The sequence below is a fragment of the Vulpes vulpes genome, chromosome 16 (genome assembly GCF_048418805.1).
Source record: "Vulpes vulpes isolate BD-2025 chromosome 16, VulVul3, whole genome shotgun sequence".
In the NCBI taxonomy this organism is placed as follows: Eukaryota; Metazoa; Chordata; class Mammalia; order Carnivora; family Canidae; genus Vulpes; species Vulpes vulpes.
The window spans coordinates 54,172,276-54,197,011 of record NC_132795.1 but is presented as its reverse complement, the minus strand read 5'-3'; the positions used below and the strand labels follow the sequence as shown (position 1 = coordinate 54,197,011).

General features: G+C 55.6%; 1 protein-coding gene across 1 annotated transcript in view; it reads left to right on the top strand.

Annotated features, from left to right (window-relative positions):
* The window catches only part of ZC3H7B (zinc finger CCCH-type containing 7B), a 61,709-nt gene extending 40,345 nt beyond the window's left edge, over positions 1-21,364 (top strand). The window contains exons 9-23 of the mRNA XM_026017411.2: positions 178-368; positions 718-1,039; positions 2,211-2,269; positions 3,062-3,161; positions 4,849-5,010; positions 7,091-7,296; positions 8,318-8,418; positions 9,857-10,038; positions 13,219-13,304; positions 16,807-16,940; positions 17,057-17,162; positions 17,304-17,412; positions 17,708-17,841; positions 17,981-18,144; positions 18,512-21,364. Of these exons, the coding sequence (XP_025873196.1) occupies positions 178-368; positions 718-1,039; positions 2,211-2,269; positions 3,062-3,161; positions 4,849-5,010; positions 7,091-7,296; positions 8,318-8,418; positions 9,857-10,038; positions 13,219-13,304; positions 16,807-16,940; positions 17,057-17,162; positions 17,304-17,412; positions 17,708-17,841; positions 17,981-18,144; positions 18,512-18,758 (2,303 nt within the window). The 3' untranslated portion in view covers positions 18,759-21,364. The remainder of the gene's footprint in view (positions 1-177; positions 369-717; positions 1,040-2,210; positions 2,270-3,061; positions 3,162-4,848; positions 5,011-7,090; positions 7,297-8,317; positions 8,419-9,856; positions 10,039-13,218; positions 13,305-16,806; positions 16,941-17,056; positions 17,163-17,303; positions 17,413-17,707; positions 17,842-17,980; positions 18,145-18,511) is intronic.
* The last annotated feature ends 3,372 nt before the right edge of the window (positions 21,365-24,736 follow it).

Genomic DNA, 24,736 nt, shown 5'->3' with positions numbered 1-24,736 from the left:
CACTCTGACTGAGCCTCCAGCCCTGGAGTCAGGCCAGCAGGGCAGGCAGGGTTCCTGACAGGAGCTGGGGAATGGAGAGAAGGTGTTGCGTGAGGACCCGAGGGCCCTGGAACACCTCCTGTCCGTCCCCCCGACCCCCACCTCTGGGGGCTGCTGATCCCACCTTCCCATCCACAGATTGCTACGTGGACCTGCGAGGCTCCCCTGCCCCACTCCCCTCCGCCCCCACGATGCCCCTGTTCCCTCACGTTCTGGACCTGCTGGCCCCCCTGGACAGCAGCAGGGCCCTGCCTGGCACTGAGAGCCTGGACGACTTCTCTGACGGGGATGTCTTCGGGCCGGAGCTGGACACCCTGCTGGACTCACTGGTGAGCTGGGTTGCTGCCCTTCTTCTGCTCCCCCGAGCCTCAGCCCCACCCAGGACCCCCGCACATTCATCCTCCCGCCCCACCAGGGGTGGAGGGAAGGTCCCATCCCCATGTCACAGTTGGAGAAACTGAGGCCTGAGGAGGGAAAGGGACCTGCTTGGGGTACAGACGTGAAGCTTGAGAACCCACAACCAGAGGGACCATGAAGATCCCTGGCTCCTCTCCTGGGATGGGTTGGGGACTGAGGTGCAGAGGTGTCACCTTGCCTGGGACCTGCAGTGCCTGATTCTGCCCAGGCCTGGGTGGTCAGGTTCTCCTCCAACCTCTCCTTCTGTTCCCCACCTCACAGTCCCTGGTCCAGGGTGGCCTGCCTGGCAGCGGTGTGCCCAGCGAGTTGCCCCAGCTGATACCCGTGTTCCCCGGTGGGACCCCACTGCTGCCACCTGTAGTGGGCGGCACCATCCCCGTCTCCAGCCCACTGCCCCCTGCCTCCTTTGGTCTCGTCATGGACCCCTCCAAGAAGCTGGCCGCCTCCGTGCTGGATGCCCTCGACCCCCCAGGCTCCACGCTGGACTCCCTCGACCTGCTGCCGTACTCGGATACCCGGTTGGATGCCCTCGACAGCTTTGGGTCGACCCGCGGCTCCCTGGACAAACCCAACTCTTTTGTGGGTGAGGCCTGGGTGGACACCTTCACCCCCACCCCCTTGACAGTTTTCAGAATGCCATCACATCTCCAGTCTCTGGGGAGTGGAGTTGGGATTACAGTTCAATTCAGCCAAAGCCCAGGCCCTCTCTCCCCATCGTGGTCCAGGGCCACTGCCTCTGAGTTACCGGGTCTCCCTCAGTGCTCGGCCCAGGGTGGGGCTGAGGCCAGAGGGGCTGGGTGTCTTGTTCAAGATCAAACAGCAGAGCTGGAACTCACAGTATGGTGCTCTCCGCCCAGCCTTCTGGGGCCCTGGGGTCGCCAGGCTGGTAGGATCCCATGGGAATGATAATAAGGCTGGGGGAAGGACTGCAAGGCCACAGGCTCACTCTGCCTCACTCTGATCAGGGTGCCAGGGACCCAGAGAGGAAGCAGACCTGTCTGGGCCTTTGCAGGACCAGCTTTCAGACAGTTGGACCTAGGCCAGGGTGCTCATGACTCGGGGATTCACGAGGCTGCAGGAGCACAGATATGCTTGACTCAGCCCTGGGGCTGTGGGAGACTTCCTGGAAGGCTGAGCAAAGTCTTTTTTTTTTTTTTTTTTTAAGATTTTATATATTTATTTCTGAGAATACACAGAGAGGAGAGAGAGAAGCAGAGACACAGGCAGAGGGGGAAGCAGGCGCCATGTAAGGAGCCTGACGGGGACTTGATCCCGGGTCTCTAGGATCAGGCCCTGGGCCAAAGGCGGCGCTAAACCGCTTGAGCCACCCGGGCTGCCCTGAGCAAAGCCTTAAAGGAGACAACCCTCTGCTGACGGAGGGAGCAGTATGACACAGGCTTGTGTGGTGAAGGCTGGCCGCTGAGCAGAGTAGTCAGCCAGAGGGGAGGGTGGCTTGGGTGCCTTGAAGCCCTAAAGCTGGTGTCAGAGGACCTTTGAGCTATGCTGAGAGCTTGGGCTTTCTTCCAGGGGCAGTGGCGGCCGTGGCAGGTATAAGGACAGGGTGCACATGCTCGGGCTGGGACATCGCTCTGTCCCTGGGCTGTGGCCTTGAGGGTAGAGTCAGGGGGTTAGCACACTTAGTAGAGGATCTGTGGCCTGCGTGGTTTCTAAAGTTAGAAATGCATACGAGAAAGTCCCCAGAGGACTTCTCACCCCTTTAGAGCAGGGCAGGTGACCCCTGTGTCTTCTTGCAGAGGAAACCAACTCACAGGACCATCGTCCCCCAAGTGGTACTCAGAAACCAGCCCCCTCGGTGAGTACTTGGTGCAGATCCATGACCAGGCACCTTGTGCCCCCCCAGGGGTGAAAGGGAAGTGGTGTGGGTTCTAGAACAGAGGTGAGCCTTCTGTATGGGATGATGTGCTGCATCCCCCAGACACACCCTCAGAATGGGTGGGCCAGAGGTTGCCTCTCCCTGGTTCTTCCAAACTGAGCCACATGCTGGGAGGGTGAGCTGAGGGCACAGCCCAATCCTTGTCTGACAGAAGAGGACAATGAGGCTCAGAGGGGTTAAGAAAATTTTCCAGGGCTAAGAACATCACTGTTCTCTAGACTCAGCCAGTTCTGAGTTTAGGAGAGTGCTTGAGTAGGTGACAGGCAGCCTGTGCTCTGCACTCTACCCCTAGCCTAGACACTAGCTGTGTGGCCCCGGGAAGTAACCTAACCTCTCTGAGCTTTGCCTTCTTCCTCATCTGCTAATGCCTTGGGGGCTTGGGAGATAGAGGCTGGGAGTGGGGAGGGCATGCGCACAGGACCCAGTTGAGGCCATTCCTGTTTCTATGCTTTTATGTTGGGCTTTTGCTCAAAGGAAAGGTTGTAGGACAAGATCACTGTCACCCATGCACCCCCACTAGGCTGATCCAATCCCGATATTATAGATTCTGGATCGTAGTATATGGAATTCCCTGGCTGGGAGGGTAGGAGAAAGGGGAGGGTGCTGGGCTATAGTTCTGCTCTTGGGTAGGATTGGCAGGGGAGGTCATAGAACCCCCCAACCTCTGGAGGGAGTCCAATGCCCAAGATGGCCAACCTCCTCCCATCACAGCCAGAGCCCTCCATGCCCAACACCGCCTTGCTCATCAAGAATCCCTTGGCTGCCACCCATGAGTTCAAGCAAGCCTGCCAGCTCTGCTACCCCAAAACAGGTAATGTCACACCTTCATTCCTCCACCCCTCTGCCCAGAGATACTGGGAATCTCAAGAGTGTAGTATCCCAGAATGACAGACCCTTAGTGTACCAGTCAGAGATAAGTGCAGGAGCCCCTCTAGGTATTTTGAACAGGTAGGGGTGAGAGTATAGAACAGGGGAGTTTGAGGCTGCTAGAAAGGCTGGTGGAGCGGAAGCTGGGAGCCTCCACTGGCCTCTAGGCTGCTCCTCCACAAACCAAGGACCAGAGGCGGGTTGTGCTGCTCTCACACAGGGGTCAGGGGCTGCTGGACCTTCTGGCCCATGTCATAGCCACCCACAGCCCAGAGGCTGGTGCCTGGCCATAGAGTGGAGTCCAGCTGGCTGCTGCAGAAACACATTAGCCAGAGGAAATGCAGCCCACACCTCATGCCACCTCTACCTATCAGTGTATCTCTCCCCTGAGTGCGTCTTCCTGGATGAATGCAAACCTTGCCTGGAACCTGGGTGGCAAAGGAGTCTGGGCAGTGTATTTCCTAGAGTGCCAGCCCCCAAATCCAAGGAAGGCTACAGAAGAAGTTCAGAATAGATGGCCCCTGCCGGGCAGCACTTTTCAGTACACCTGGAATCTCAGAATTCTAATCTAAGACTCATTTGCCAGAATCCCTGAGGTTTTAGTGCAATATTGTTTTGGGATGCCAGGGTTAAAAATTTTAGCAGTCTAGAATTCTCCATCTCAAGTGTACTAGAGTTGACAGGACCTTAGAGGTTGTCTAGTTGTTGTCATCCACCCACTGCAGGACCTTCTCCTTCATCCCCCTGCCACATACGTGTCACCCCTGAGAGCCATCCCACGAAAGGTCCCATGGACTTGCAGGGGCGGGGAGCAGGGCACCATCTTGTTGGATGGGTTTGCCCGTGATGAAGTTCTTCCTCACATGGACGTCAGACTGCCTCCCCAGTCCGCATACCCGCTGCCTCTGTGCTGGGAAGGCTGACTAATGCCACATGAAGTGCTACACACCTGGTGCTGGCACAGCCAGATCACAGGTGGGGGTCCCCACAAGGACTATTTCCCCATCGTCAGAGGAGAGGAGGTTCTGGGTCAGAAGACTTGGCAGGAGCGGGGAAGGGAGGATAAATCCAAACAGTGCCCTTCCAGGCAGGACAAGAAAGGGGCAGGTCTGTTCTCTGCTGGGCGCTATCTTCATGACTCCTTCTAGGGAAACACTGAAACGTCTGGCTTGCTGGAGAGTCAGAGTGGTGATGGAAGGGGAGGGCAGGTACCTAGAAGGGAATCCTTGGAGAGGGTCTCTCCTCGACCCGGGCCCCCTGTCCCTAGGGAGCATATGGCTAGGAAGGGGGTGGCAAGAATGGGCGGGAGGCCCAGCTGAAGGAGGTGGGGTAATTTTTCTTTTTTTAAAGATTTTATTTATTTATTCATGAGAGACACAGAGAGAGAGAGAGAGGCAAAGACACAGGCAGAGGGAGAAGCAGGCTCCATGCAGGGAGCCTGACATGGGACTCAGATCCCGGGTCTCCAGGATCAGGCCCTGGGCTGAAGGTAGTGCTAAACCGCTGAGCCACCCGGGCGCCCCTTGGAGGTGGGTTTTGAGGCAAGGCTCTGAGTCCCGCTACTCAGGCCCATCAGCCGTCATCCTTCAATTCCACACCTGAAATCGATCTCTATCCATGTGTCCCCACAGGGCCCAAGGCAGGAGACTATACCTACCGCGAGGGCCTTGAACACAAATGCAAGCGGGACATCCTGCTGGGCCGGCTCCGGAGCTCTGAAGACCAGACCTGGAAGCGGATCCGGCCCCGGCCCACCAAGACCAGCTTTGTGGGCTCTTACTACCTGTGCAAAGGTGGGTGGGCTATGGCAGGTAAACAAAGGTGGCATTCATCGAGGCTGAATCCCACATCAGAATGAGCATCAAGCTCCTACCTTGACAGCTCCATAGACTGGGGGCAGGGGTGGGGTGGCGTGGGGATAATTCAGGATGTTCCATCCCAGCTGAAGCCCCTACTGAGTGTGAGGGTCAGCCAGGTCCCGGAAAGTAGGGAGCCCGATGTAGGGCTCAATCCCAGGACTCTGGGATCATGCCCTGAGCTAAAGGCAGACGCTCCACCACTGAGCCACCCAGGCACCCTGATCAATATTAGCTTTTAAAAACTATCATGTTGTCATCATCCCCACTTCCAGCTCATGTCAACGTGGCCAGTATTTAGTGGACGTTTGTCACGTATCTTATTTGCTGTCTTTGATTTCCCAGTCTACATGGTGCTGCGTGAACAGTCACAACATTGTTGAGTGCTTTAGAGTGTCACCCTTTTTTTTTTTTTTTAAAGATTTTTCATTTACTTATTTATGAGAGACACACAGAGAGAGGCAGAGACACAGGCAGAGGGAGAAGCAGGCTCCGTGCAGGAAGCCTGATGTGGGACTTGATCCCTGGCCCCGGGATCACATCCTGAGCCATAGGCAGCCTGAGCCACAGGCAGATGCTCAACCACTGAGCCACTCAGGCATCCCAAGTGTCACCTTTCTATCCCTACCATCACAAACTCGTAACTCTGGGCTAGGAAACTGAGGCCTTTATCTCCCCAGGGGACAGTAGCCCTGGGTTCCCTGGGTCAGCTCTCTGTCCTTCCCACAGAATCTTAAGGATATGTCACTTCTGGGCTACAAGACCTCGATCAGCTCTCCCCTGCCCAGTGTGGAGGAAGTCCAAGTTCTCTGAGGCTTACAAGTCTCCCATCTATCCTAACCACTCCCCAAACACACAGAACCCTGACTCTTTTTTTTAAAGATTTTATTTATTTATTCATGAGAGATGAGAGAGAGAGAGAGAGAGAGAGAGAGAGAGAGAGAGAGGCAGAGAGAGAAGCAGGCTCCATGCAGGTAGCCCAACATGGGACTTGATCCTGGGTCTCCAGGGTCACGCCCCCTCGGCTGAAGGTGGCGCTAAACTGCTGAGCCACCTGGGCTGCCCAGAACCCAGACTCTTTTGCACATTCCCTTGAACTTGATTAAGCAGCGCCTGGGATCTTGGGAAGCCATTCCCTACAGGGCTCCCCGCTCCCTGGGTGCAGAGCTGATTCCAGCACAGAGCAGTCGGTGGTGATCATCTGTGTATCAGCTCCCTCATCCTGGCAGAAGGATGGAGCAGGGCATCTTAGAGAGAGTGTGAGCAAGGGGAGGGAAAGAAAAGGTTTCGACCGCCAGGGCTCCAGGTTGTGAGCCTGCTGCCCTCACAACTTCCTGGTCCCCAGGGTTGATTTGTTTTGTTTTGAGGGGGTGTTGTTTTGTTTTGTTTTTTAAAGTAGGCTCCACACCCAACATAGGGCCCTGAGATCAAGAGTTGCATGCTCTATCCCCTGAGCCGGCCAGGCGCCCCTGGTCCCCAGGGGTTTTGTTTATTATTCCACTTACTTCCCACAACAACCCAGTGTTCTCTGTTTATGGGACAGACAACTGAGGAATAACAGGGAATCCCAGCCCAAGTCTGCCAGATTCGAAGGCCCAGGCCCTTAACCAAGGGCATTTTCCTGGTGAATAATCAGAATGAAACCACTTGTGTTTATTTAGAGGCTTGTATTCATCTACCAACCCCCTCATCCCACCTCTTATCCTACCCCAAGCACATAAAGCAGCTTTGTGGTGGGGGTAGAGGGGTGTGACCAACCTGCCCTGTAGCTGGAACACGCAGGTCCCCCCACCCCCACAAGGTGCAGGGCAGAGAAGGGACCTGGCCTGGGAAGGGCCTTCCCCAGCTCTGCCCCCCGCCCTCCCAGGTCCCAGATGAGCACCCCTGCCCCCCTGAGCGCCCCAGCCCACAGCAGAGGAGCTGGGCCTGAGCACCTCCTGCGACCGTGGTGTCCCGGGGGCTCCATGGGCTGCCGTCCCGCCTGGCAGAACGTGTGTGTCCTGTTGCCTCTTTGCAGACATGATTAACAAGCAGGACTGTAAGTACGGGGATAACTGCACCTTCGCCTACCATCAGGAGGAGATCGACGTGTGGACAGAGGAGCGGAAAGGCACCCTCAACCGCGACCTGCTCTTTGACCCGCTGGGGGGCGTCAAGCGCGGCAGCCTCACCATCGCCAAGCTCCTTAAGGAGCACCAGGGCATCTTCACCTTCCTCTGTGAGGTACCTGCCCGCCTGCCTCCTCTGCAGGCTCTGGCACAGCTGGGGCTGGGGTGGGCCTCCCGGGCGCGAGAGCCTCTGAAGAATGTCAGTCGCGGAACCTGGGAGTTTGGGGGACCTGACTTTAGAACCCGTAGGTCCTTGCACTGTCAGAAAGGCCTGTGGGACCCTAGCTTGCTAAGGAAAGAGAGATGATCATATCCACTCTTTCCTGATGGCCATCAAAGGCCAGGCTGGGCGCCAGGCACTGTAGGTGCTCATCCTCCCCACACCTCCTTGTCTAGCTGTGTTGGCTCCAATGCCCGTTATACCTTCCTGCCCACCCCCCTGCCTGTATCCAGGCCATCCCTTCTCCCTGGAGCGCCCTCGCTGTGTTCCTGCATCTTGGACCCTCTAAGACTCAGCTCTGATCCCAGCAGCTCCACCAAGTTGTCGTTAATTCTGTCCCCAGAGCTGCCACAGAAGACCCCGCTGGCCCCTTGCTTCCCTGCCCGATTGGAGCATGATAAGGCCAGTGATAGTGTCAGGTCCATCTCCGTGGAGTGAGAGCTCTGGATCCAGGTTGCTGGCAGGGTTGGTGCAGCTCAGCCCAACCTTGACCCATTGCATAGCCAGCCCTTCCCCCTCCAACCCTTGCAGGTGGACTGGCCGCTCCCTTCAGCGCAGTTGGCCTGGCATCACAGCTCCCGGCCAGCAGCTGCATGTACTTTACAAAGCACTTGCAGTTCTGTTATGTCCTTCCTGAGCTTCACAGTGAGCCTGTGGGACAGCAGGCATGGTCACCCCAGTTTCAAGTTGGCAAAACTCAGGCTCAGAGACTTGGAGCTACCCCCTACCCCAGGCATTTGGAGCGGTGGGACCAGAGAGAGCCACAGCCCAGGTTATCTGGGAGCTAGAGCCAAAGAGGTGGGGGCTACAGGACCTGGGGTGCCCTTTCTCATTCCCCTGACTCAGCAGGGCTGGCAGGGACCCAGTCTGTGCCAGGTAGCCATTCCGGGTCCCAGCCCACTCCCTCCCTCGGCAGATCTGCTTTGACAGTAAACCCCGGATCATCAGCAAAGGCACCAAGGACTCTCCGTCTGTCTGCTCCAACCTGGCTGCCAAGCACAGCTTCTATAACAACAAGTGAGTGGGACCCACAGCCTGGGCCGGGGAGCAGGGGCACGCAGAGAGCTGGGGTGGTTCAGATGCCTGGGGAGCAAATGAAGCCAGAGGGTGTACCTGGGGTGTCAAGCTGAGGGGCAAAATTTAGGGCTCAGATCCAGCATCCACCTGGAACAGATGGAACCAACAGATGAGATCTGTATTCCAGGCGTTCTCTTGGTATTTTAATGATCTTGCTCCTGGAAGGGAGGAGTTAGTCTCTTTTGTACTGATGAGGCTTGGAAGTAGCTCACTCAACGTGGGAGGCCACATCTCTGACTCCCATCTGGTGCCCTCCACTGTCAGTACGTTGGCGTCAGACAAGTGGGAGGATCTGGGTCAGGCCTGGCACCACCTTCGCTCCCTGTGACTCCCCTTGGCTCTGCCCCAGCATGGATGATAGAGCCCCGGCGTCCTGTGTCCAAATCCCAGCCTGATCAATGCTATAGCCTTTCGTTTCCCTGTCTGTAAAGTTGATGGTGATCCCAATCTCCTAGGGTTGCCGTGAGCATAATTAAAATTTCTGGTCCCTGGGCAGCCCAGGTGGCTCAATGGTTTAGCGCCGCCTTAAGCCCAGGGCCTGATCCTGGAGACCCACGTTGGGCTCCCAGCATGGAGCCTGCTTCTTCCTTTGCTTGTGTCTCTGCCTCTCTCTCTCTCTCTCTCTCTCTCTCTTTGTCTCTCATGAATGAATAAATAAAATCTTTAAAAATAATAATAACAGGGGCAGCCCCGGTGGCTCAGCAGTTTAGCTCCACCTTCAGCCCAGGGCCTGATCCTAGAGACCCAAGATCTAGTCCCACATCCGGCTCCCTGCATGGAGCCTGCTTCTCTCTCTGCCTGTGTCTCTGCCTCTCTCTCTCTCTCTCTGTCTGTAATAAATACATAAAATCTTAAAAATAATAAAATAAAATAAAATAAAATAAAATAAAATAAAATAAAATAAAATAAAATAAAATAAAATAAAATTTCTGGCCCATAAATCTAATAAATTTGATTTGCATTTTTAAAAAAGATTTTATATATTTATTCATGAGAGATGCACAGAGAGAGAGAGAGGCAGAGACATAGGCAGAGGGAGAAGAGGGCTTCCCACAAGGAGCCTGATATGGGACTTGATCTCAGGACTCTGGGATCATGACCTGAGCTGAAGGCAGACACTCAATCGCTGAGCCACCCAGGCATCCCATGATTTGCATTTTTATCTTAACTACCAGGCCATTCCTTCTGTAGCTCAGGAGAGCACTCTTTCACCCCAGCGGCTCAAAATATATTGTAATCTTTGTGCTCTCACTGCCATATTTTCCTTACTATGGGCTCCCATATTTTCCTTACTATCCCCCAAATTTACCTGGGAATGGTGGGGGAGGGCAGGGGGGGTGCTGCAGACTGCATCGTGCCCCCGCCCTCTGCCCACCAGGTGCCTGGTGCACATCGTCCGCTCCACCTCCCTCAAGTACTCCAAGATCCGCCAGTTCCAGGAGCATTTCCAGTTCGACGTGTGCCGCCACGAGGTGCGCTATGGCTGCCTGCGGGAAGACAGCTGCCACTTTGCCCACAGCTTCATCGAGCTCAAAGTGTGGCTGCTGCAGCAGTACTCAGGTGAGGGGGCTGGGCAAGGGCAGGCGGAGGTGAGGCGCAGGACCTGCTGAGGGTGGATGGGCCAGCCCGCAGCAGGTGGCAGAGGGGGCCTGAAGGAGTTCAGAGGGGCGGTGGCTTGATGGGAGACGTGCCTCTGCAGGAGCCGGTGCCCCTTAGACATCACAGAGGACACAAAGGCTCTGCTCTCTAGAAGCTTCCAGGCCCTGCTCTCCGGGAGCTTCCAGGTTTGAAAGATCCTGGGTTTATCCCTATCTGGGCACTGCCAGCGGAACACAGGTGGAAGAGGAAGAAGGGGCAGAGCCAGGCTGCCTGGTTGGTCATCAGCAGGTCACTTCCCCTCGCTGAGCCTCCCCTTGCCCATCTGTGAACTGGTGACCATAATCTCCATCTCAGCTGAGGAGATTAAAAGCTATTTGCTTACTCATTCATCTGATAGTGTGATGAGTGCACCTGCTGTGTGTTGGGCCTGAGCAAGGACCCCTTGAGGTCCTGGTTCTCCGAGAACATCTGATATCTGTAAGCAAAGGCAAGACAGGTAATAAGTACGTAGTAAATCCTGCGTTCCATCTGGTCTAGGACGCACGTTCCCCCCACTGTGTATTGTAATGTAATTTAGCAGCATTGTTTTGGGTGTAACATAAAATAACAGTGCATCTAACAATTGACGTCTTCTTCTTACGGTTGATGAAATAGGGTTGTGTGATTTCAGACATGCTCAGTGCTGAGAGGAAAGTAACGCAGAGGGAGAGGGGCTCAGGCTGGGGCATCTGGGATAAGATGGTTGGGGAAGGTCTCTGTGAGGAGGTGGTATTTGAGCAAGAAAGGGTAGGGAGAGGGCAGCCCTGGTGGCGCAGAGGTTTAGTGCTGCCTGCAGCCCAGGGCGTGATCCTGGAGACGCTGGATCGAGTCCCACGTCAGGCTCTCTGCGTGGAGCCTGCTTCTCCCTCTTTAAAAAAAAAAAGAAAGAAAGGGTAGGGAGAGAATGCCAGGAGAGGGAAGAGCAAGGCTGGAGGCCCTGAGGCGGGAGCAAGCTTGGTACAGAAATGCTGTTTGTGAGAGTGGAGCACCTTAATGCATGGGGGGAGGGGGGCCTGAGGTTGGTAGGGACCTGAGTATGTGGAAGTCTCTAGGTTGTACATAGAGTCGGGATTGTTCTCAATATGATGTGCAGGGTGTGGAGGGTTTAAGTGGGTAGAGGTATATGTGATATGATCAATATTTTTTATTTATTTAATTTTAATTTATTTATTTGAGAGAACACAGTAGGGGAAAGGGCAGAAGCAGAGGGAGAAGCAGGTTCCCCATTGCGCAGGCATCCCAATACAGGGCTCAATCCCAGGACCCCAGGATCATGACAGGCCAAACACAGACGCCTAATCAACTGAGCCACCCAGGTGCCCTGATCAATATTTTTTTAAAAGTCGCCCTGGCCACTGGGTGGAGGATAGAGGGGTAAGGGCGGACAGTGGGGGGACCAGGGAAGGTATGGCTTAGGCCAGGGTAACAATGGCAGGGGTGGAAGGAGTGATCAGATTCTGGGGATATCTTGATGGTGGAGCCAACAGGAGTTGTTGATGGACCAGGTATGAAGTATGAGACAAAGGATGGCATAAGGTCAACTGCAAGGGTTTTGAGCAGAGTAACCGGAAGGGTGGGGTTGCTATGTTCTCAGCAGGGGAGGCTGTAGGAGGAGCAGGTTTGGGGAGTCCTGTCAGAGTTCACTGTGGGATGTGAGGGGTTTGAGCTTCCTCTTGGACTTCAAGTAGAGATAGTGAGCAGGCAGGTGGATGTGGAAGTCTGGAAGTTCACAGGAGACGTCTGAGCTGGAGAGATCTATTTAGGAATCACTAGCAAGAAGATGGGTGTCAAGCACAGTGCCTGGCCTAGAGGAACTCCCCAGTGACACACGGTCACCATGGAGCAGCATCCATAGGCAGTATCAAAAGGAAATCAGTCTAGAAAGGGACTGGAGGAGATGGAAGGAGGGCACACTTCATAAAAAGTGCTCCAAGCTTTACCTCAGAGGGTGGGTTCAGTAGTCAGCAGTCAAATTGGGAAGGTCTGGGCCACAGCGTTTGGGTGGCTGTCCCTTTGCTCACTCACAGTGAAGAGCAGCAGCCCCTTAGTGAGCTAGTGAGCCGGCCTGGGCCAAACATGAAGCCCTAACAACCAGTGGACTAGAGGCCACCAAGCAGAAGTCAGGCCTGAGACCCCCACTGAGGGGGGTGGGTGTCATGTAAGCAGCAGGCCCAAGAGACTGGCATGAAGGCAGTCACCGTGCCATGCTGCAGAGCCAACATCTTTCTCCTGCATTTTCCTTTTTTTTTTTTTTTTAATTTTTATTTATTTATGATAGTCACACAGAGAGAGAGAGAGAGAGAGGCAGAGACACAGGCAGAGGGAGAAGCAGGCTCCATGCACCGGGAGCCCGACGTGGGATTCGATTCCAGGTCTCCAGGATCGCGCTCTGGGCCAAAGGCAGGCGCCAAACCGCTGCGCCACCCAGGGTTCCCCATCTCCTGCATTTTCCTACTCTTAGCTGCATTTGATTCTCCTGCTCCCTGTGAGGGCTTGGAGCAGGTTCTTCTTTTATTTGTTTTATTAAGATTTTATTTATTTATTTGAGAGAGAAAGAGACAGAGAGAGCAACAGAGAGCATAAGTGGGGGAGCAGAGCTCCCCACTGAGCAGAGAGCCTGATGTGGGGTTCAATCCCAGGACCCCAGGATCATGACCTGAGCTGAAGGCAGCAGCTTAACCGACTAAGCCATCCAGGTGCCCCGAGGTCCTTCATTCTGCTTTTGTTTTTGTTTTTAAAGATTTTGTCAATTCATGAGACACACACTGAAAGAGAGGCATAGACACAGGCAGAGGGAGAAGCAGGCTCCATGCAAGGAGCCCGACATGGGACTTGATCCCGAGTCTCCAGGATCATGCCCTGGGCTGAAGGCAGGCGCTAAATCACTGAGCCACCCGGGCTGCCCGAGGTCCTTCATTCTTAATGCAGATTAAGAGGCCCAGAGAGGATGAGTGCTTTCTCTGCTGCCCATCTGTTTGTGTGGCAGGGCCTAGCTGGGGGCTGGGGCTCCTTCGCGTGGGCCTGGGTGGCCCTTGCAGATCCCCTGCCTTTCTCTTTGCTACTCTCCTTCACATACGCCGTGTCTGGTCCCGCCCTCCACAGGCATGACCCACGAAGACATCGTCCAGGAATCCAAGAAGTACTGGCAGCAGATGGAGGCCCATGCAGGGAAGGCCAGCAGCAGCTTGGTGAGGCCCTGGATTGGCGTTGGGGGTAGGACCCAGGACCCCGAGGGCCATTCCCCATCCCTTTAATTGAACGTAATTTCAGACTTAGCAGAAAATTATCAGAATACTACAAAGAATTTGTGTATTCTCATTTCTGGATTTCCCAGATAGTAACCATTTTACCACATTCCACACTCATTTGTCCTGTGTGTGTGTGTGTGTCCACACATAGACATATATATACAATTATATACATACTTTCTCCTGAACCATTTGAGAATAAGTGGTAGACATGATGCCTCATCACCCCTAAATCCTTTGGTGTCTATTTCCTAAAAATAAGGACACTGTCTTACATAATAACCACAGGACAGTTGTCAGCATCACAGAACTAACATTGCTATAATTTTTCAGATGACGTCCTATTATTCAGATTTTGTGAATCTCCCCAAATCCCAAGTGACACTGTATTTATTTGTTGTGTCTCTATAGTCTCTCTTTCTCTCTCTCTCTTTTTAGGGATTTTATTTATTTATTTGAGAAAGAGAGAGGGAAAGCATGAGTGGAGGGAAGGGCAGAGGGAGAGGGAGAAGCAGGCTCCCTGCTAAGCAGGAGCCCGACACAGGGCTCAACTCCAGGACCCCAGGATCATGACTTGAGCCGAAGGGAGACACTTCACCAACTGAGCCACCCGGGGGCCCCTGTCTAGTCTCTTTGGATCTAGAGCAGTCCCCTGGTCTTTTTTGTCTTACATGATACTGATGGTTTTGAAGAGCCGCTATCTTGTAAAAGGCTCATCCATTTGGGATTGTCTGGTTCCTCAAACCCCAGAGGTGATGTTATTATGCTCGCCTCAGTTCACTCATCAGGAGCACATCATCTCTGTGTGTCACTTTACTGGTGATCACTTGATTAAAGGTGCCTCCAAGGTAAAGGTTTCTCTACCGTGAAGTTATGTTTTTCCCCCTTTGTAATGAAAAGTATCTTCTGGGGAGGATCCTTGAGACTGTGTAAATATTCCTTCCCACTGATCGTACCATTCCCATCCATCCCAATCCTCATCCTGTTCCTGAAGAAGTAAGCTGTGGCACTGTGGCATTTGCAGATGGGGAAACTGAGTCTCAGAGCATGCTAGAGACTAACCCAGGGGCACTCTTAGTGGAATAAATGCCTGGTTCTCTGACATCTTATCCAGAGCTTGCTCTGCTCCCCACCCCCAACCAGCACCATTCCCACCACCAGAGGATTCCCCACCCATAAAATGGGGATCATAATCTTGCCTGCCATCTCTAGGGTGGCTATGAGGGTCATAGAACCCAACCAAAGCTGCAGCTTGCAGAGTCCCTGCTCCACACTGGGCCCCATGCCATCCTCAATCCTCATATCCTCCCCAAGAGGTAGGGACTGTTTTAGCCGTGGATGACAACAGGAAAAGAAAGGGTGGTCTCAGGCCCAAAAGATAGTGTGAGGTGAGCCCCCTATGCCATCCACACATAAGGGATGACCCCCCCCTCCCCAGGCCAAACCCATCCACCAGTCACTTTGGGAGAAGGCTGGGCCCCTGGCCCCTCCTGAGTGGGTGTGGCAGTGAGCCAGGGGGCAGGGCAGGCTGCCCCACAGGGCTGCCTGGTTCCTTTGGGACTTGCCCTTCTCTCTAGCCCATCATTCTGGTCCTTTTTCTTTCTCTCCCTGCTTCCTGGGTTGTCCTCCTCCTCTGTCCCTCCCTGTACTGTCCTCTTTTCCCTACCCGCTCTCTGCCATGTGGTTTGTTTTTTGTTCCTGGCTAGGATCCTGGCTGGAAAGCAGTGAGGGGCTTGGGTTGGACCTGCAGTGTTATCTTCTAAGAGAACTCTGAGTCTTCACCACCTCCTACCCCTTCTTCCTCCTCAGGGCTGCTGCCAGGGTCCCCAGGAACGGGGGCAGGCCTAGCTGCCCAAGGGTGCCATGAGAGGCTTCAACCCCCTTTTGCTGCCAGGGGCCCCACCCAGCCCACCCAAGTTGCCACTCTAGGGCCTGGCTGGGGAACAGGGCTTCTGTGCCAGGCCTGGCCACAACCAGGGCATGAGGCGTCTTGCTTGCTTGCCACCAGAGGGCGGAGCCAGCAGCACTTGGGGCCAAGGATGAGATGCCAGGGGAGAAGCTGCTCGGGCCCAGTGCCCACGGCACCGCAGCTGTGCCATCCCACAACAAAGCTCCTGCCTCTCACCAGGATCCTGTCCTCAGACCACTTACCCGTGGGTGGATTAGTAACCTCTGTGAGCCTCTGCTTCTGTTCAGTCCTACCCGACCCCAGGGCTACAGTGAGGAGTTGGTGAGGCTGTACAGTTGTAGAAAGCGAAGCTCAGTGACCTGGCATGGCTGTTCGTTAGAGTAGCCCCCCCTGCCCCCGCAATTCCCTCACCTGTGAAATGGTCCCCTCGGGCTTCTGTGAGAATCCAGTGGGACACCTAGAGATCAGTAGTGATATGGAGAACCTCCTGCCCGCTCCAGCACAGGCCATGCCCTAATTACAAAGCTCTGCTTTTACCTTGTTACCGAGGTGACATGGGGGTTATCCTGGGGCTAAGCCAGGCTGCGAGTCGTCCAGCACCCGGCCAAGGGTCAGTCAATACACGTGGACAGAACCCCTTCCTGCTCAAGGACAGACCCTGAGCGAGGTAGTGCCAGGCACACAGGATACTCCCACAGTAGAGGACATGTACCCTCTTCTAGCCTGGGGGAGAGAGAGCAGCCTGGAGGAGGGACCCCACATCTGAAGCTCCAGAGAGGACAGAGAGGCTCTAGGTAATGGGACAGTCAGTAATTTAGCCAACGTAGTTGGAGGAGGAGGTTGAAAGCGGCAGAAGACAAGGCTGCGTGGGCATCTCCCCCACTTTCATCGCCCCCTCCCATCCCAAGGGTGCCAAAGAACAGGCCCCCCTGCCTTCAAAGGAAAGGCTAGAGCAGAGCATGAGGATGAAGTCCAGGGCCACCCAGGCAGGCTCCGGTGCAAGTAGCTTCCCACCTGGGCCCTGCTGCCTGCCAGGCCCAGCCCTCCTAGCTGGAGGAGTTGATCAACATGAGTCAGGTACTGTGGGAGCTCCTAGGATGGGTGGCTGCCACTTAGAAGAACTCCAGGGAATGCTTCCTAAAGGAGGTGGTACTCGAGCTGAGTTTTGAAAGTTTCCAGAACCAGCCTGACCAAGTCCAGAGGAAGGGCATTCCAGGCAGAGGGAACAGCATGTGCAAAAGCAGGCCATGCTCAGGGAAATGCCAGCGGCTCCAAAGAACAGACCCATGGGGACCAGCCAGAGAAGGCAGAGAATATTCGATCGGGAATCAGAAGCCCCATCCCAGGCCTGGTTCCCACACTGAGAGGCCAGGGGACCTAGAGTGGGGAGGTTACTTCCCTCTGGGAAGTGGTGATGGGCCGGCTCATTCTAAGGCCCTGAGGGGCCCTAACACTCCTGGAAGCCGCCTGTGTGACAGATTCCAGGCCTCCGCCCTGATGCCTTTGGATTCACCGACCCCCTTCCCCCAACAGGGCGCCCCTCGGACACATGGGCCCAGCACCTTCGACCTGCAGATGAAGTTTGTGTGTGGCCAGTGCTGGAGGAATGGGCAGGTGGTAGAGCCTGACAAAGATCTCAAGTACTGTAGCGCCAAGGCCCGGCACTGGTGAGCCAGGCGCCCAGCAGGGGCTTGGGCAGGGTGGGGCCCACCCGAGCACCACGGGTAAGGAGGCCGGGGCTCTGCACTGGGCTCTCCCCAAAAAGCACCCGTCTGTCCTACAGTTGGACCAAGGAGCGGCGGGTCCTTCTGGTGATGTCAAAGGCCAAGAGGAAATGGGTGTCGGTGAGGCCACTGCCATCCATTCGCAACTTCCCACAGCAATACGATGTGAGCGCCAGGAATGGGGTGCAGGGTGGTGGTAGGAACTCAGGTGTGGGGGCAGAGGGGCCTTGGGAGGGCTTGCCTGCTGGTTGGAGCTGTCGCATAATCCAACGGACTCAGCAGGCTCACCCCACACCCACCCTGCAGCTCTGCATCCATGCGCAGAATGGCCGCAAGTGCCAGTACGTGGGGAACTGCTCCTTTGCACACAGCCCAGAGGAGAGGGACATGTGGACGTTCATGAAGGAAAATAAGAGTGAGTGGGAAGACCAGGCAGGATGGGGGCCTGGCCCAGGGTCCCCTCATTGCCAGATACCCCAACTCATCAGCAGGTTCAAGAATACCTGCTCTCTCCCTTTGCCACCCAGGCCCTCCTTCTGCCACCCCCGGCCGTACCCTCTCTGCATTTTCCATTGTTGACCAGGCAGCCCGACAGCAAGGCCTGCGGTGCCCCCAGCTCCCACATCCGGGGGTGGGGGGGCGCGGATCATGGGGCAGAACGGATGGAGAATCCTGTCCCACCAAGCACCCTGTCCTCTCCTTCCCACCAGTCCTGGACATGCAGCAGACCTATGACATGTGGCTGAAGAAACACAACCCAGGGAAGCCAGGGGAAGGGACCCCGATCAGTTCTCGGGAAGGGGAGAAGCAGATCCAGATGCCCACGGACTACGCCGACATCATGGTAACGGCCTCACCCATGTTCGGGCCAGTCCCCGAGCCTGATCTGGTTGGGCATTGGGGCGGGCTCAGCCTCCCTGGGGGGATCGGTCTGGGCAGAAGTGTGAGGAATGGGCACCCACGGCGGCTGTGCCCCCCACCAGATGGGCTACCACTGCTGGCTCTGCGGCAAAAACAGCAACAGCAAGAAGCAGTGGCAGCAGCACATCCAGTCCGAGAAGCACAAAGAGAAGGTCTTCACTTCCGACAGCGACGCCAGTGGCTGGGCCTACCGCTTCCCCATGGGCGAGTTCCGGCTCTGCGACAGGTGCTCCCGGGGAGGGCAGGGCCGTGGGTGGGCATGGTGGGACCTGGTGGGCTGCAGGGTGGGCCTGAGAGAGCCCGTGGCCAACCCCCACGCCCCTTGTCCTAGAGATGGCGTGCAGAGGGTGGTGTCCCAGAGCAGCTGCTTGTGGATGTGAGGAGCGTGGGGCCGGGGTGGGGCGGGATGCTGCCCGGGGCTCAGAACCGCCAGGCCCCCACCTGCAGCCCTGGGTCAGGTCCTAGAGGAGGCTGGGCCCAAGGCTGTCCAGGGAGAGGCTTGTCTTGGGGGAATCCAAGTAGCCAGCCCGGGGTCCGCAGCCCGTGGTGGAAAGGGCACGGGGCGTGGGCAGTGAGCCTTCTGCTGCCCACAGGCTCCAGAAGGGCAAGGCCTGCCCAGATGGGGACAAGTGCCGCTGCGCTCACGGGCAGGAGGAGCTCACCGAGTGGCTGGACCGGCGCGAGGTGCTGAAGCAGAAGCTGGCCAAGGCCCGCAAGGATATGCTTCTGTGCCCCCGGGATGACGACTTTGGCAAATACAACTTCCTGCTGCAAGAGGACGGGAACACTGCCGGTGCCGCTCCAGAAGCCCCTGTTGCCGCTGCTGTCACTGGGGAGTAGGGCCCGCTCTGGGCCTCGGGTGAAGTCCTAGGGTCAGGGGCGGGGGTGGGGACAGAGGGCCTGATAGGAGGGCCAGGGCAGGGGTGGGGGGCTGCCCTCCTCAGGCAGCCCCCAGCCCCCTCTGGGGCCCCCTCCATCCTCTCTGACCCCACCACCTGTGTGCAGACCCATGGCCACATGCTGCAGCCCTAAGCGGTCCCAGGGTCCTCATCCTGCCAGAACCCCAGGCAGATGCCCCCACCCCCCAGGGCTCCCCTGGTTGGGGAGGGAGGGGCCTGGCCCACCCCTCCAGCCTCAGCCTACAGCTTTAACTTCTGTCTGCTCCTAAAGGGGGCCCAAAGCTCAGGGCTGGGGAGCCTGGGGTCCCCACTTGAATCTGCAGCAGGGGGGTCCTCCCTGCCCTACCCTCACCCCATCCCCACCTCCCCTGGGGGCAGATCAGGACACCACAGAGGGCTGGAGACCCCAATTAGCTTTAAATGCCGCCCCAGGATGGAGCCGGGAACACAATATTGGTAGCTTGCCCTCCAGGGCCTCAGTTTCCCCTCTGGTTGGAAGAGTGGGTGGGGCTGGTCTAGATGATCTCTGGAGCCTTTCCAGCCAGGCCACCGGCCCGACCCTCCTCGTGGGCCACTGAATGTAGACTAGGTCCTCAGAGTCCCTGGAGATGATTCGGCCCAGACCCCCTCATTGCAGAGAGGGAGATGAAGGCTGGGCAGGGATGGGTGACCTGCCCAGGGTCTCCAGGCCACAGAACGAGGTAGAGCCAGGAGAGGGCCAGTTGTCTGCTGGAGCCTCCAGGCTCTTGGCAGAGACAGGACCGTCTCTGAATCAGTGTGCAATGGGGGTCCCAGGCAGTGCCACCTCTGGGCCGAGGAAGGGAGGTCATGTCCGCACTCTGCAGAGGGACCGTCCCCTCCCGAGGATGGTTGTGGGGAGTGTGGCAGCACGACGCCCACTTGGGTGGTGGTAACGGGCAGGGTGCCCATGGGCTCAGCTTCCACATGATGTACTGGGAGGAAGGGGAGGGGTGGGGTCAGGAATGTGGAGAGAAGGGAGGTGATGCTGGGCAGCAGGGGCCAGTTGGGGATCAGGCCCAGCCCCTCTTTCCTGGGGACCCAGCATGGCCCTCTCCCCCTTCTCCTCAGACCTAGACATACAGTTGCATCCTAGTCCTCCCTGATTCCTGGCCTTGCCGGCTGCCTGGGACCCCAGCTGACCCCCAGCCCCTGCCCCCAGCCACCAAGCCCTGTCCCATCCCTGTCTGCACCCTCTTGTCTGCCCGTCTGCGTGTACCCCCTCCTCTCCATCCCACCCCCCGACCCATGGGCAGACCCAGCCTCCCCCAGTTCCTGAGACATTCCAGAATGTCCCACGCTGTGGGCCCTCCCCCCGGGAGGAACCGGGGCCACAGCTGGAGTCAGGGGTGGGGGTGAGACAGAGAGAATGGAATCCCCCTCATTTCTCCTCAAGCAAAGATCGATAGCGAGCAATGATGTGATTATGGGCACCCCGGGCGCAGAGAACGTTGTTCCTCTTGCTGTCACTGCCCAGCCCTCCCCAGTAACCGTGGCATGCACCCTTCCCTCTCCCTGTACCCCCCCCTCACCCCTGCCCCCAGCAGGCCAGCACCACAGAATCCCTCCCGGCGCTGGTGGCATGACTGGAGGGGAGGAGAGACCACACGCAAGGTGGGGGCCATGGCTGTGAATGTCGATGACACTTGTTTTCCCTAATCCGTGATGTTGCAGTCTGTCGTCACCAGCCTCGTTTTTAGTGTGTATATATGTCGCCCCCGTGATGCATATATACACAGGTATTAAATATATCGCTCTATATAATATTATATATGTGTGTGGTATCCAAGGAATCACTTCTAATGAGGGCTAAAGATAAAGAATTTGGCCAGAAAATGCAGCCATCCTGGTGTAATTAAGAGGGATTTTTCAGATTTGGGGGCCTTGGAGCCATGGGTTGGAGGTGGTTTGGCAGCAGGGGCAAGAGTGGCCCTGCCCAGGCCCAGTTTCCAGACCACTCCAGCCTTGCTGGGAGAGAGCAGTGGTGCTCCAGCCAAGAAAATGATTGGTGTGTGTCTCCCGCCCCAGAGAATAGGATCAGAGTCTATCTATATTTTTCTTTTTCAACCTGTTCTCCATCCAGGAGCCCTTGGGATCTGGGGCTCCCCAGCCTGGCTAGAGCTGGATTCCACCCCCCACTCCCAGGGTTGGGAAGAGAGCAAAGAGGCAGGGGGCGGAGGAGCAGGAGTATGCTTTAAATGATGAGGGTGATTATTTCAGTCGTGACCCCGACTGGGAGGCTTGGAGAGTTGACTCAGGGGCCTGTGCCCACTGCCAGCAGGCAGAGACAAGACTTCGGACAGGTGCCCCCGATGTGAGTGTCCCTTTTGGGGAAGGGGAAGGAGGGATGCTGCATTTCTCAGCTGGGCAGTAATCAATTTAATGGTCCTTTTAAAATGTCTGTGTATTAAAAATTTAAGAATACCACACTTTAATATTAAATATTCATAAGGTCTAGTATCTTGATAATAATGTAGATGTTTTAATAACAATTTTTGTCCTTCTTAAAATAAAATGAAAGAAACTTGATTCTTTTAGCCTTTGTTCTAGAAAATAAACGTGTGCACTTTGACCTCTTTCCCCAAGGTGTCACTCCTGTTCCGAGCTGCCTGGCACTTGCGTCTGGAGGCCTGGGCGGCTCTGTGCACGTGGGGCAGAGCTGCCTGGTGTGGGGCATGCATCAAGGCGGACATTCCGTGGGCTGAGGGGCAAAAGGTCTGTGTCCCTGTGTAAACAGGGCAACCTAGCTGACCCCAGCTCAGGCATGCAGCACCTGGGCTGGCAGGGACAAGCTGTGCTGTGTACAAGTGGCCCCAGCAGCCACCCTTCACCTTCCTGCAGCCTGCCTCCGCATGGGGCTGTTCAGAGGTACCCACGCCTCTCTGCCTTTATCAAGGGCACCATCCTGAGTTCCAGATGGCTGGCTCTGTGCCCTTTCTGGGTGTGGCTTTTCCAGGAAAGTGAGGGTCTGTGTCATGCTTCGAAATTGGATTCTTTTTTTTTTTTTTTAAGATTTTATTTATTTATTCATGAGGGACACACAGAGAGAGGCAGAGACACAGGCAGAGGGAGAAGCAGGCTCCCTGAAGGGAGCCTGATGCGGGACTCGATCCCAGGTCTCCAGGATCATGCCCTGAGCTGAAGGCAGGCGCTAAACTGCTGAGCCAGCCAGGTGTCCCGTGGATTCTGACTGCAACCCAGACTCCTCTGGGCCCAGATTTCTCATCTTGAAAAGGAGAGGGCGAATTGGATTGCCAATTCTCAGTCGGGGAAGCCCGTATCTGCTGGGCTGATACACTTTTCCAGATCTCTTGGGTTGTGCATGTTGCAGGTGATGGAGGGGAATCCTGATGGGAGGGTCTGCATGTGCTCAAGAGCATGCTCTCACCAGACCACTTGCAACTGCAGGAACAGGGGTCCAAGGCCGATGAATTCTCCAAGGGTGAATCATTTGGGCCAGATATGCATAGGGGCTCAGGTCCTTGATAAATGACCAGATGAGCAAGGTAAACCACCAACTTGACTGAGCACCTTCTGTGCGCCAGGCCCGGGATGTGGCGTGTCTGTTCTCTACAACAACCTGCACGTTTGATGTCCACATCTTACAGATGTTCAGCAAGGGTTCCAAGGATCCTCAGGAAGGAAACAGGAAAATGAGAACCACTGGGAACTGAGTGATGATCGGCAGAGGTCCCTTCAGCACTGATGTTCTGTGGGGTTCTCAGCACCACTGGCAGTACCGTGAAAAGCGAAACCAGCATGGCAAGCAAGGTACAACTCCGAAAAGAAAAAAGCAGACCCGTCCTCAGGCTGGAGAGATCATGAACCTGCACCTGGACCCCCCCACCCCTGAACTCAGAAAAATCAAAGAAAGTAAGATATGCTGAACCTTGATGCAGCTGGGGGATGAAATTCTTCAATTCTCGACATTCCCCCGAGTTCTCTTCTGTTCCTCCTTTAGCTCAGGTGATCAGTTGGTAAACAGTCACTGAGCATCCATTCCATCTCAGGTCCTGGGAACACAGTTACTGAAGAAATGTGGCTTCCCTTGAGCCCACAGTCTGCCAGGGGATACAGACCTATGTGGGAGAATGTAGGAAGGCAGGACAGGCACAGCTCCAGGTGCCAGATCAGGGAGGGCTTCCTGGAGGAGGCAGAGCTGGAACAGGAGCTGACGAAGATGGTTGTATCACTATCCTCTATGTGTACTTACTGTCCTGCACCTTTCTTTTTCTCTCAGTTGTATTTTGTGTGTGCATCTCCAAGCCCCGATGTAAGCTAGGTATTTATGATCAGTGCCTGACAGTTTATCCATCAAGGAGCCAGAGCTGGCTTGAGCAGCCTCCAGTTACTGAACACAGGTCCATTTCTGGTCTTCATGCCTGTGGGAAAGGGCCACAGTAGGCACCACCACCACCATGGAGCCCCAGCAGGCTCCTCCTCCCTACCTCTGGGGAAGCTGCTGCTAAGGAAAGGCCAACTGGGCAGGGAGGGTGGCTGCCAGAGACCTTCAGGGGGACTCTGCACCTCTCCAGAGAAAGCCCTTGAGGGGGTGACCAGAAACTGTGCCCACTATTACCCCCTTGCCAGGGGGGCCATCCCCAGCAGGTGTCAGACCTCTGAGTCAGGAAAACCAACGAGCGCAGACAACCCCAACATTCCCACCTTGAGGTCCCTTCCAAATGTCTCCAGGTTCTTCTGTGGCCTCCTCTCTCCCTGTCTCTCTCCTCTCCAGCCACTCAACCCAGCAACCCACTGAAGTGGCCCCTGTGTGACCATAGGTGACGCTGCCAACTGGACGTGCTGGGGGCAGAGTAGGGGTGCCACGTGGACTGACTTGCAGTGGCAAGTCCCTAAAGGGGGGGAACCTGCCTGGCTGGGTTTGTTACTTAACTTTGAATCCCTCACAAGGTCTAGGCTGGTGCCAGGTATGCAGTAAGCACACGTGGTCTTAGATGCTTAGTACCTTTGTACAAGGAAAGGGTTCTACAGAGAGTTCATGGGAACAGATTTCCGAGGATGAAATGTCATTCAGCAGGTGGGTATTGTTGAGACACGTAGGACATTTCCTGTTGCCCCTGGAATCCTGCTCCTTGCACCTACCCACTCCACCTTTTTGGTAAGCCAGTCTAGCACAAGAGTGGGTTTTCAAGCCAAGGAGCAGTTCAGTCAGCCCCAGCCTGCAAATCCCAGGTCAGCTTGAGGCAGCCAGCCCACCAGGCCCACCTCACTCTCACCATCCAGCATCTCAGAAGCGAAGGACAGTGGAAGGATAAATAAGAAACTAAATTCATTTACAAGGAAGAGGAATGAGGAGGAAGGACAGGAATAGAAATCCAAAGTGTTGAACTTGGAGCCTGAAACTAATTTTTAATTAATTGGGGAAAAGAGCAGAGTTTGGGGAGGGTTATTAGGGAGGATGGGTGGGCAATTAGAGAACAGGCTGAGGGCTGTTGGGGAGGGGAGAGACCAGAGGGGTTCCTGGAGAATTTCTGCTTCTGTCCAAAATAGAGTTTGGGAAAGTGGTAAAGAACTGCCTAGAAATCATCTACGGTGCAGGGGAACCAAATGCTTATTGCATCCAATTGGGAGTGTCAGAGACATGGAATGGGCGTCAAAAGGAACTTCAGAGGTCACAACACTGAAGAGTCTGGGAACTGAGATCCAGAGGAGCCGTGCAAGCTTGTCCAAGATCCCACATCAGTGTGCGGCAGAATCAAAAGCCCGACCCCCCTACACCCCCACCTCCCCTGCCGAGTCTGATGTTGGTCTTTGGTGGAGGGGGACATACGGAACCTTGGCTTTGACCACACGCTCAAGTGGCCTGGGGACCACAGAGGCCAAAGTCCTGCTGAGAGGGCCAGGGAGCAAACAGCCAGTTGCCACCAAGGTCTCCAGGAT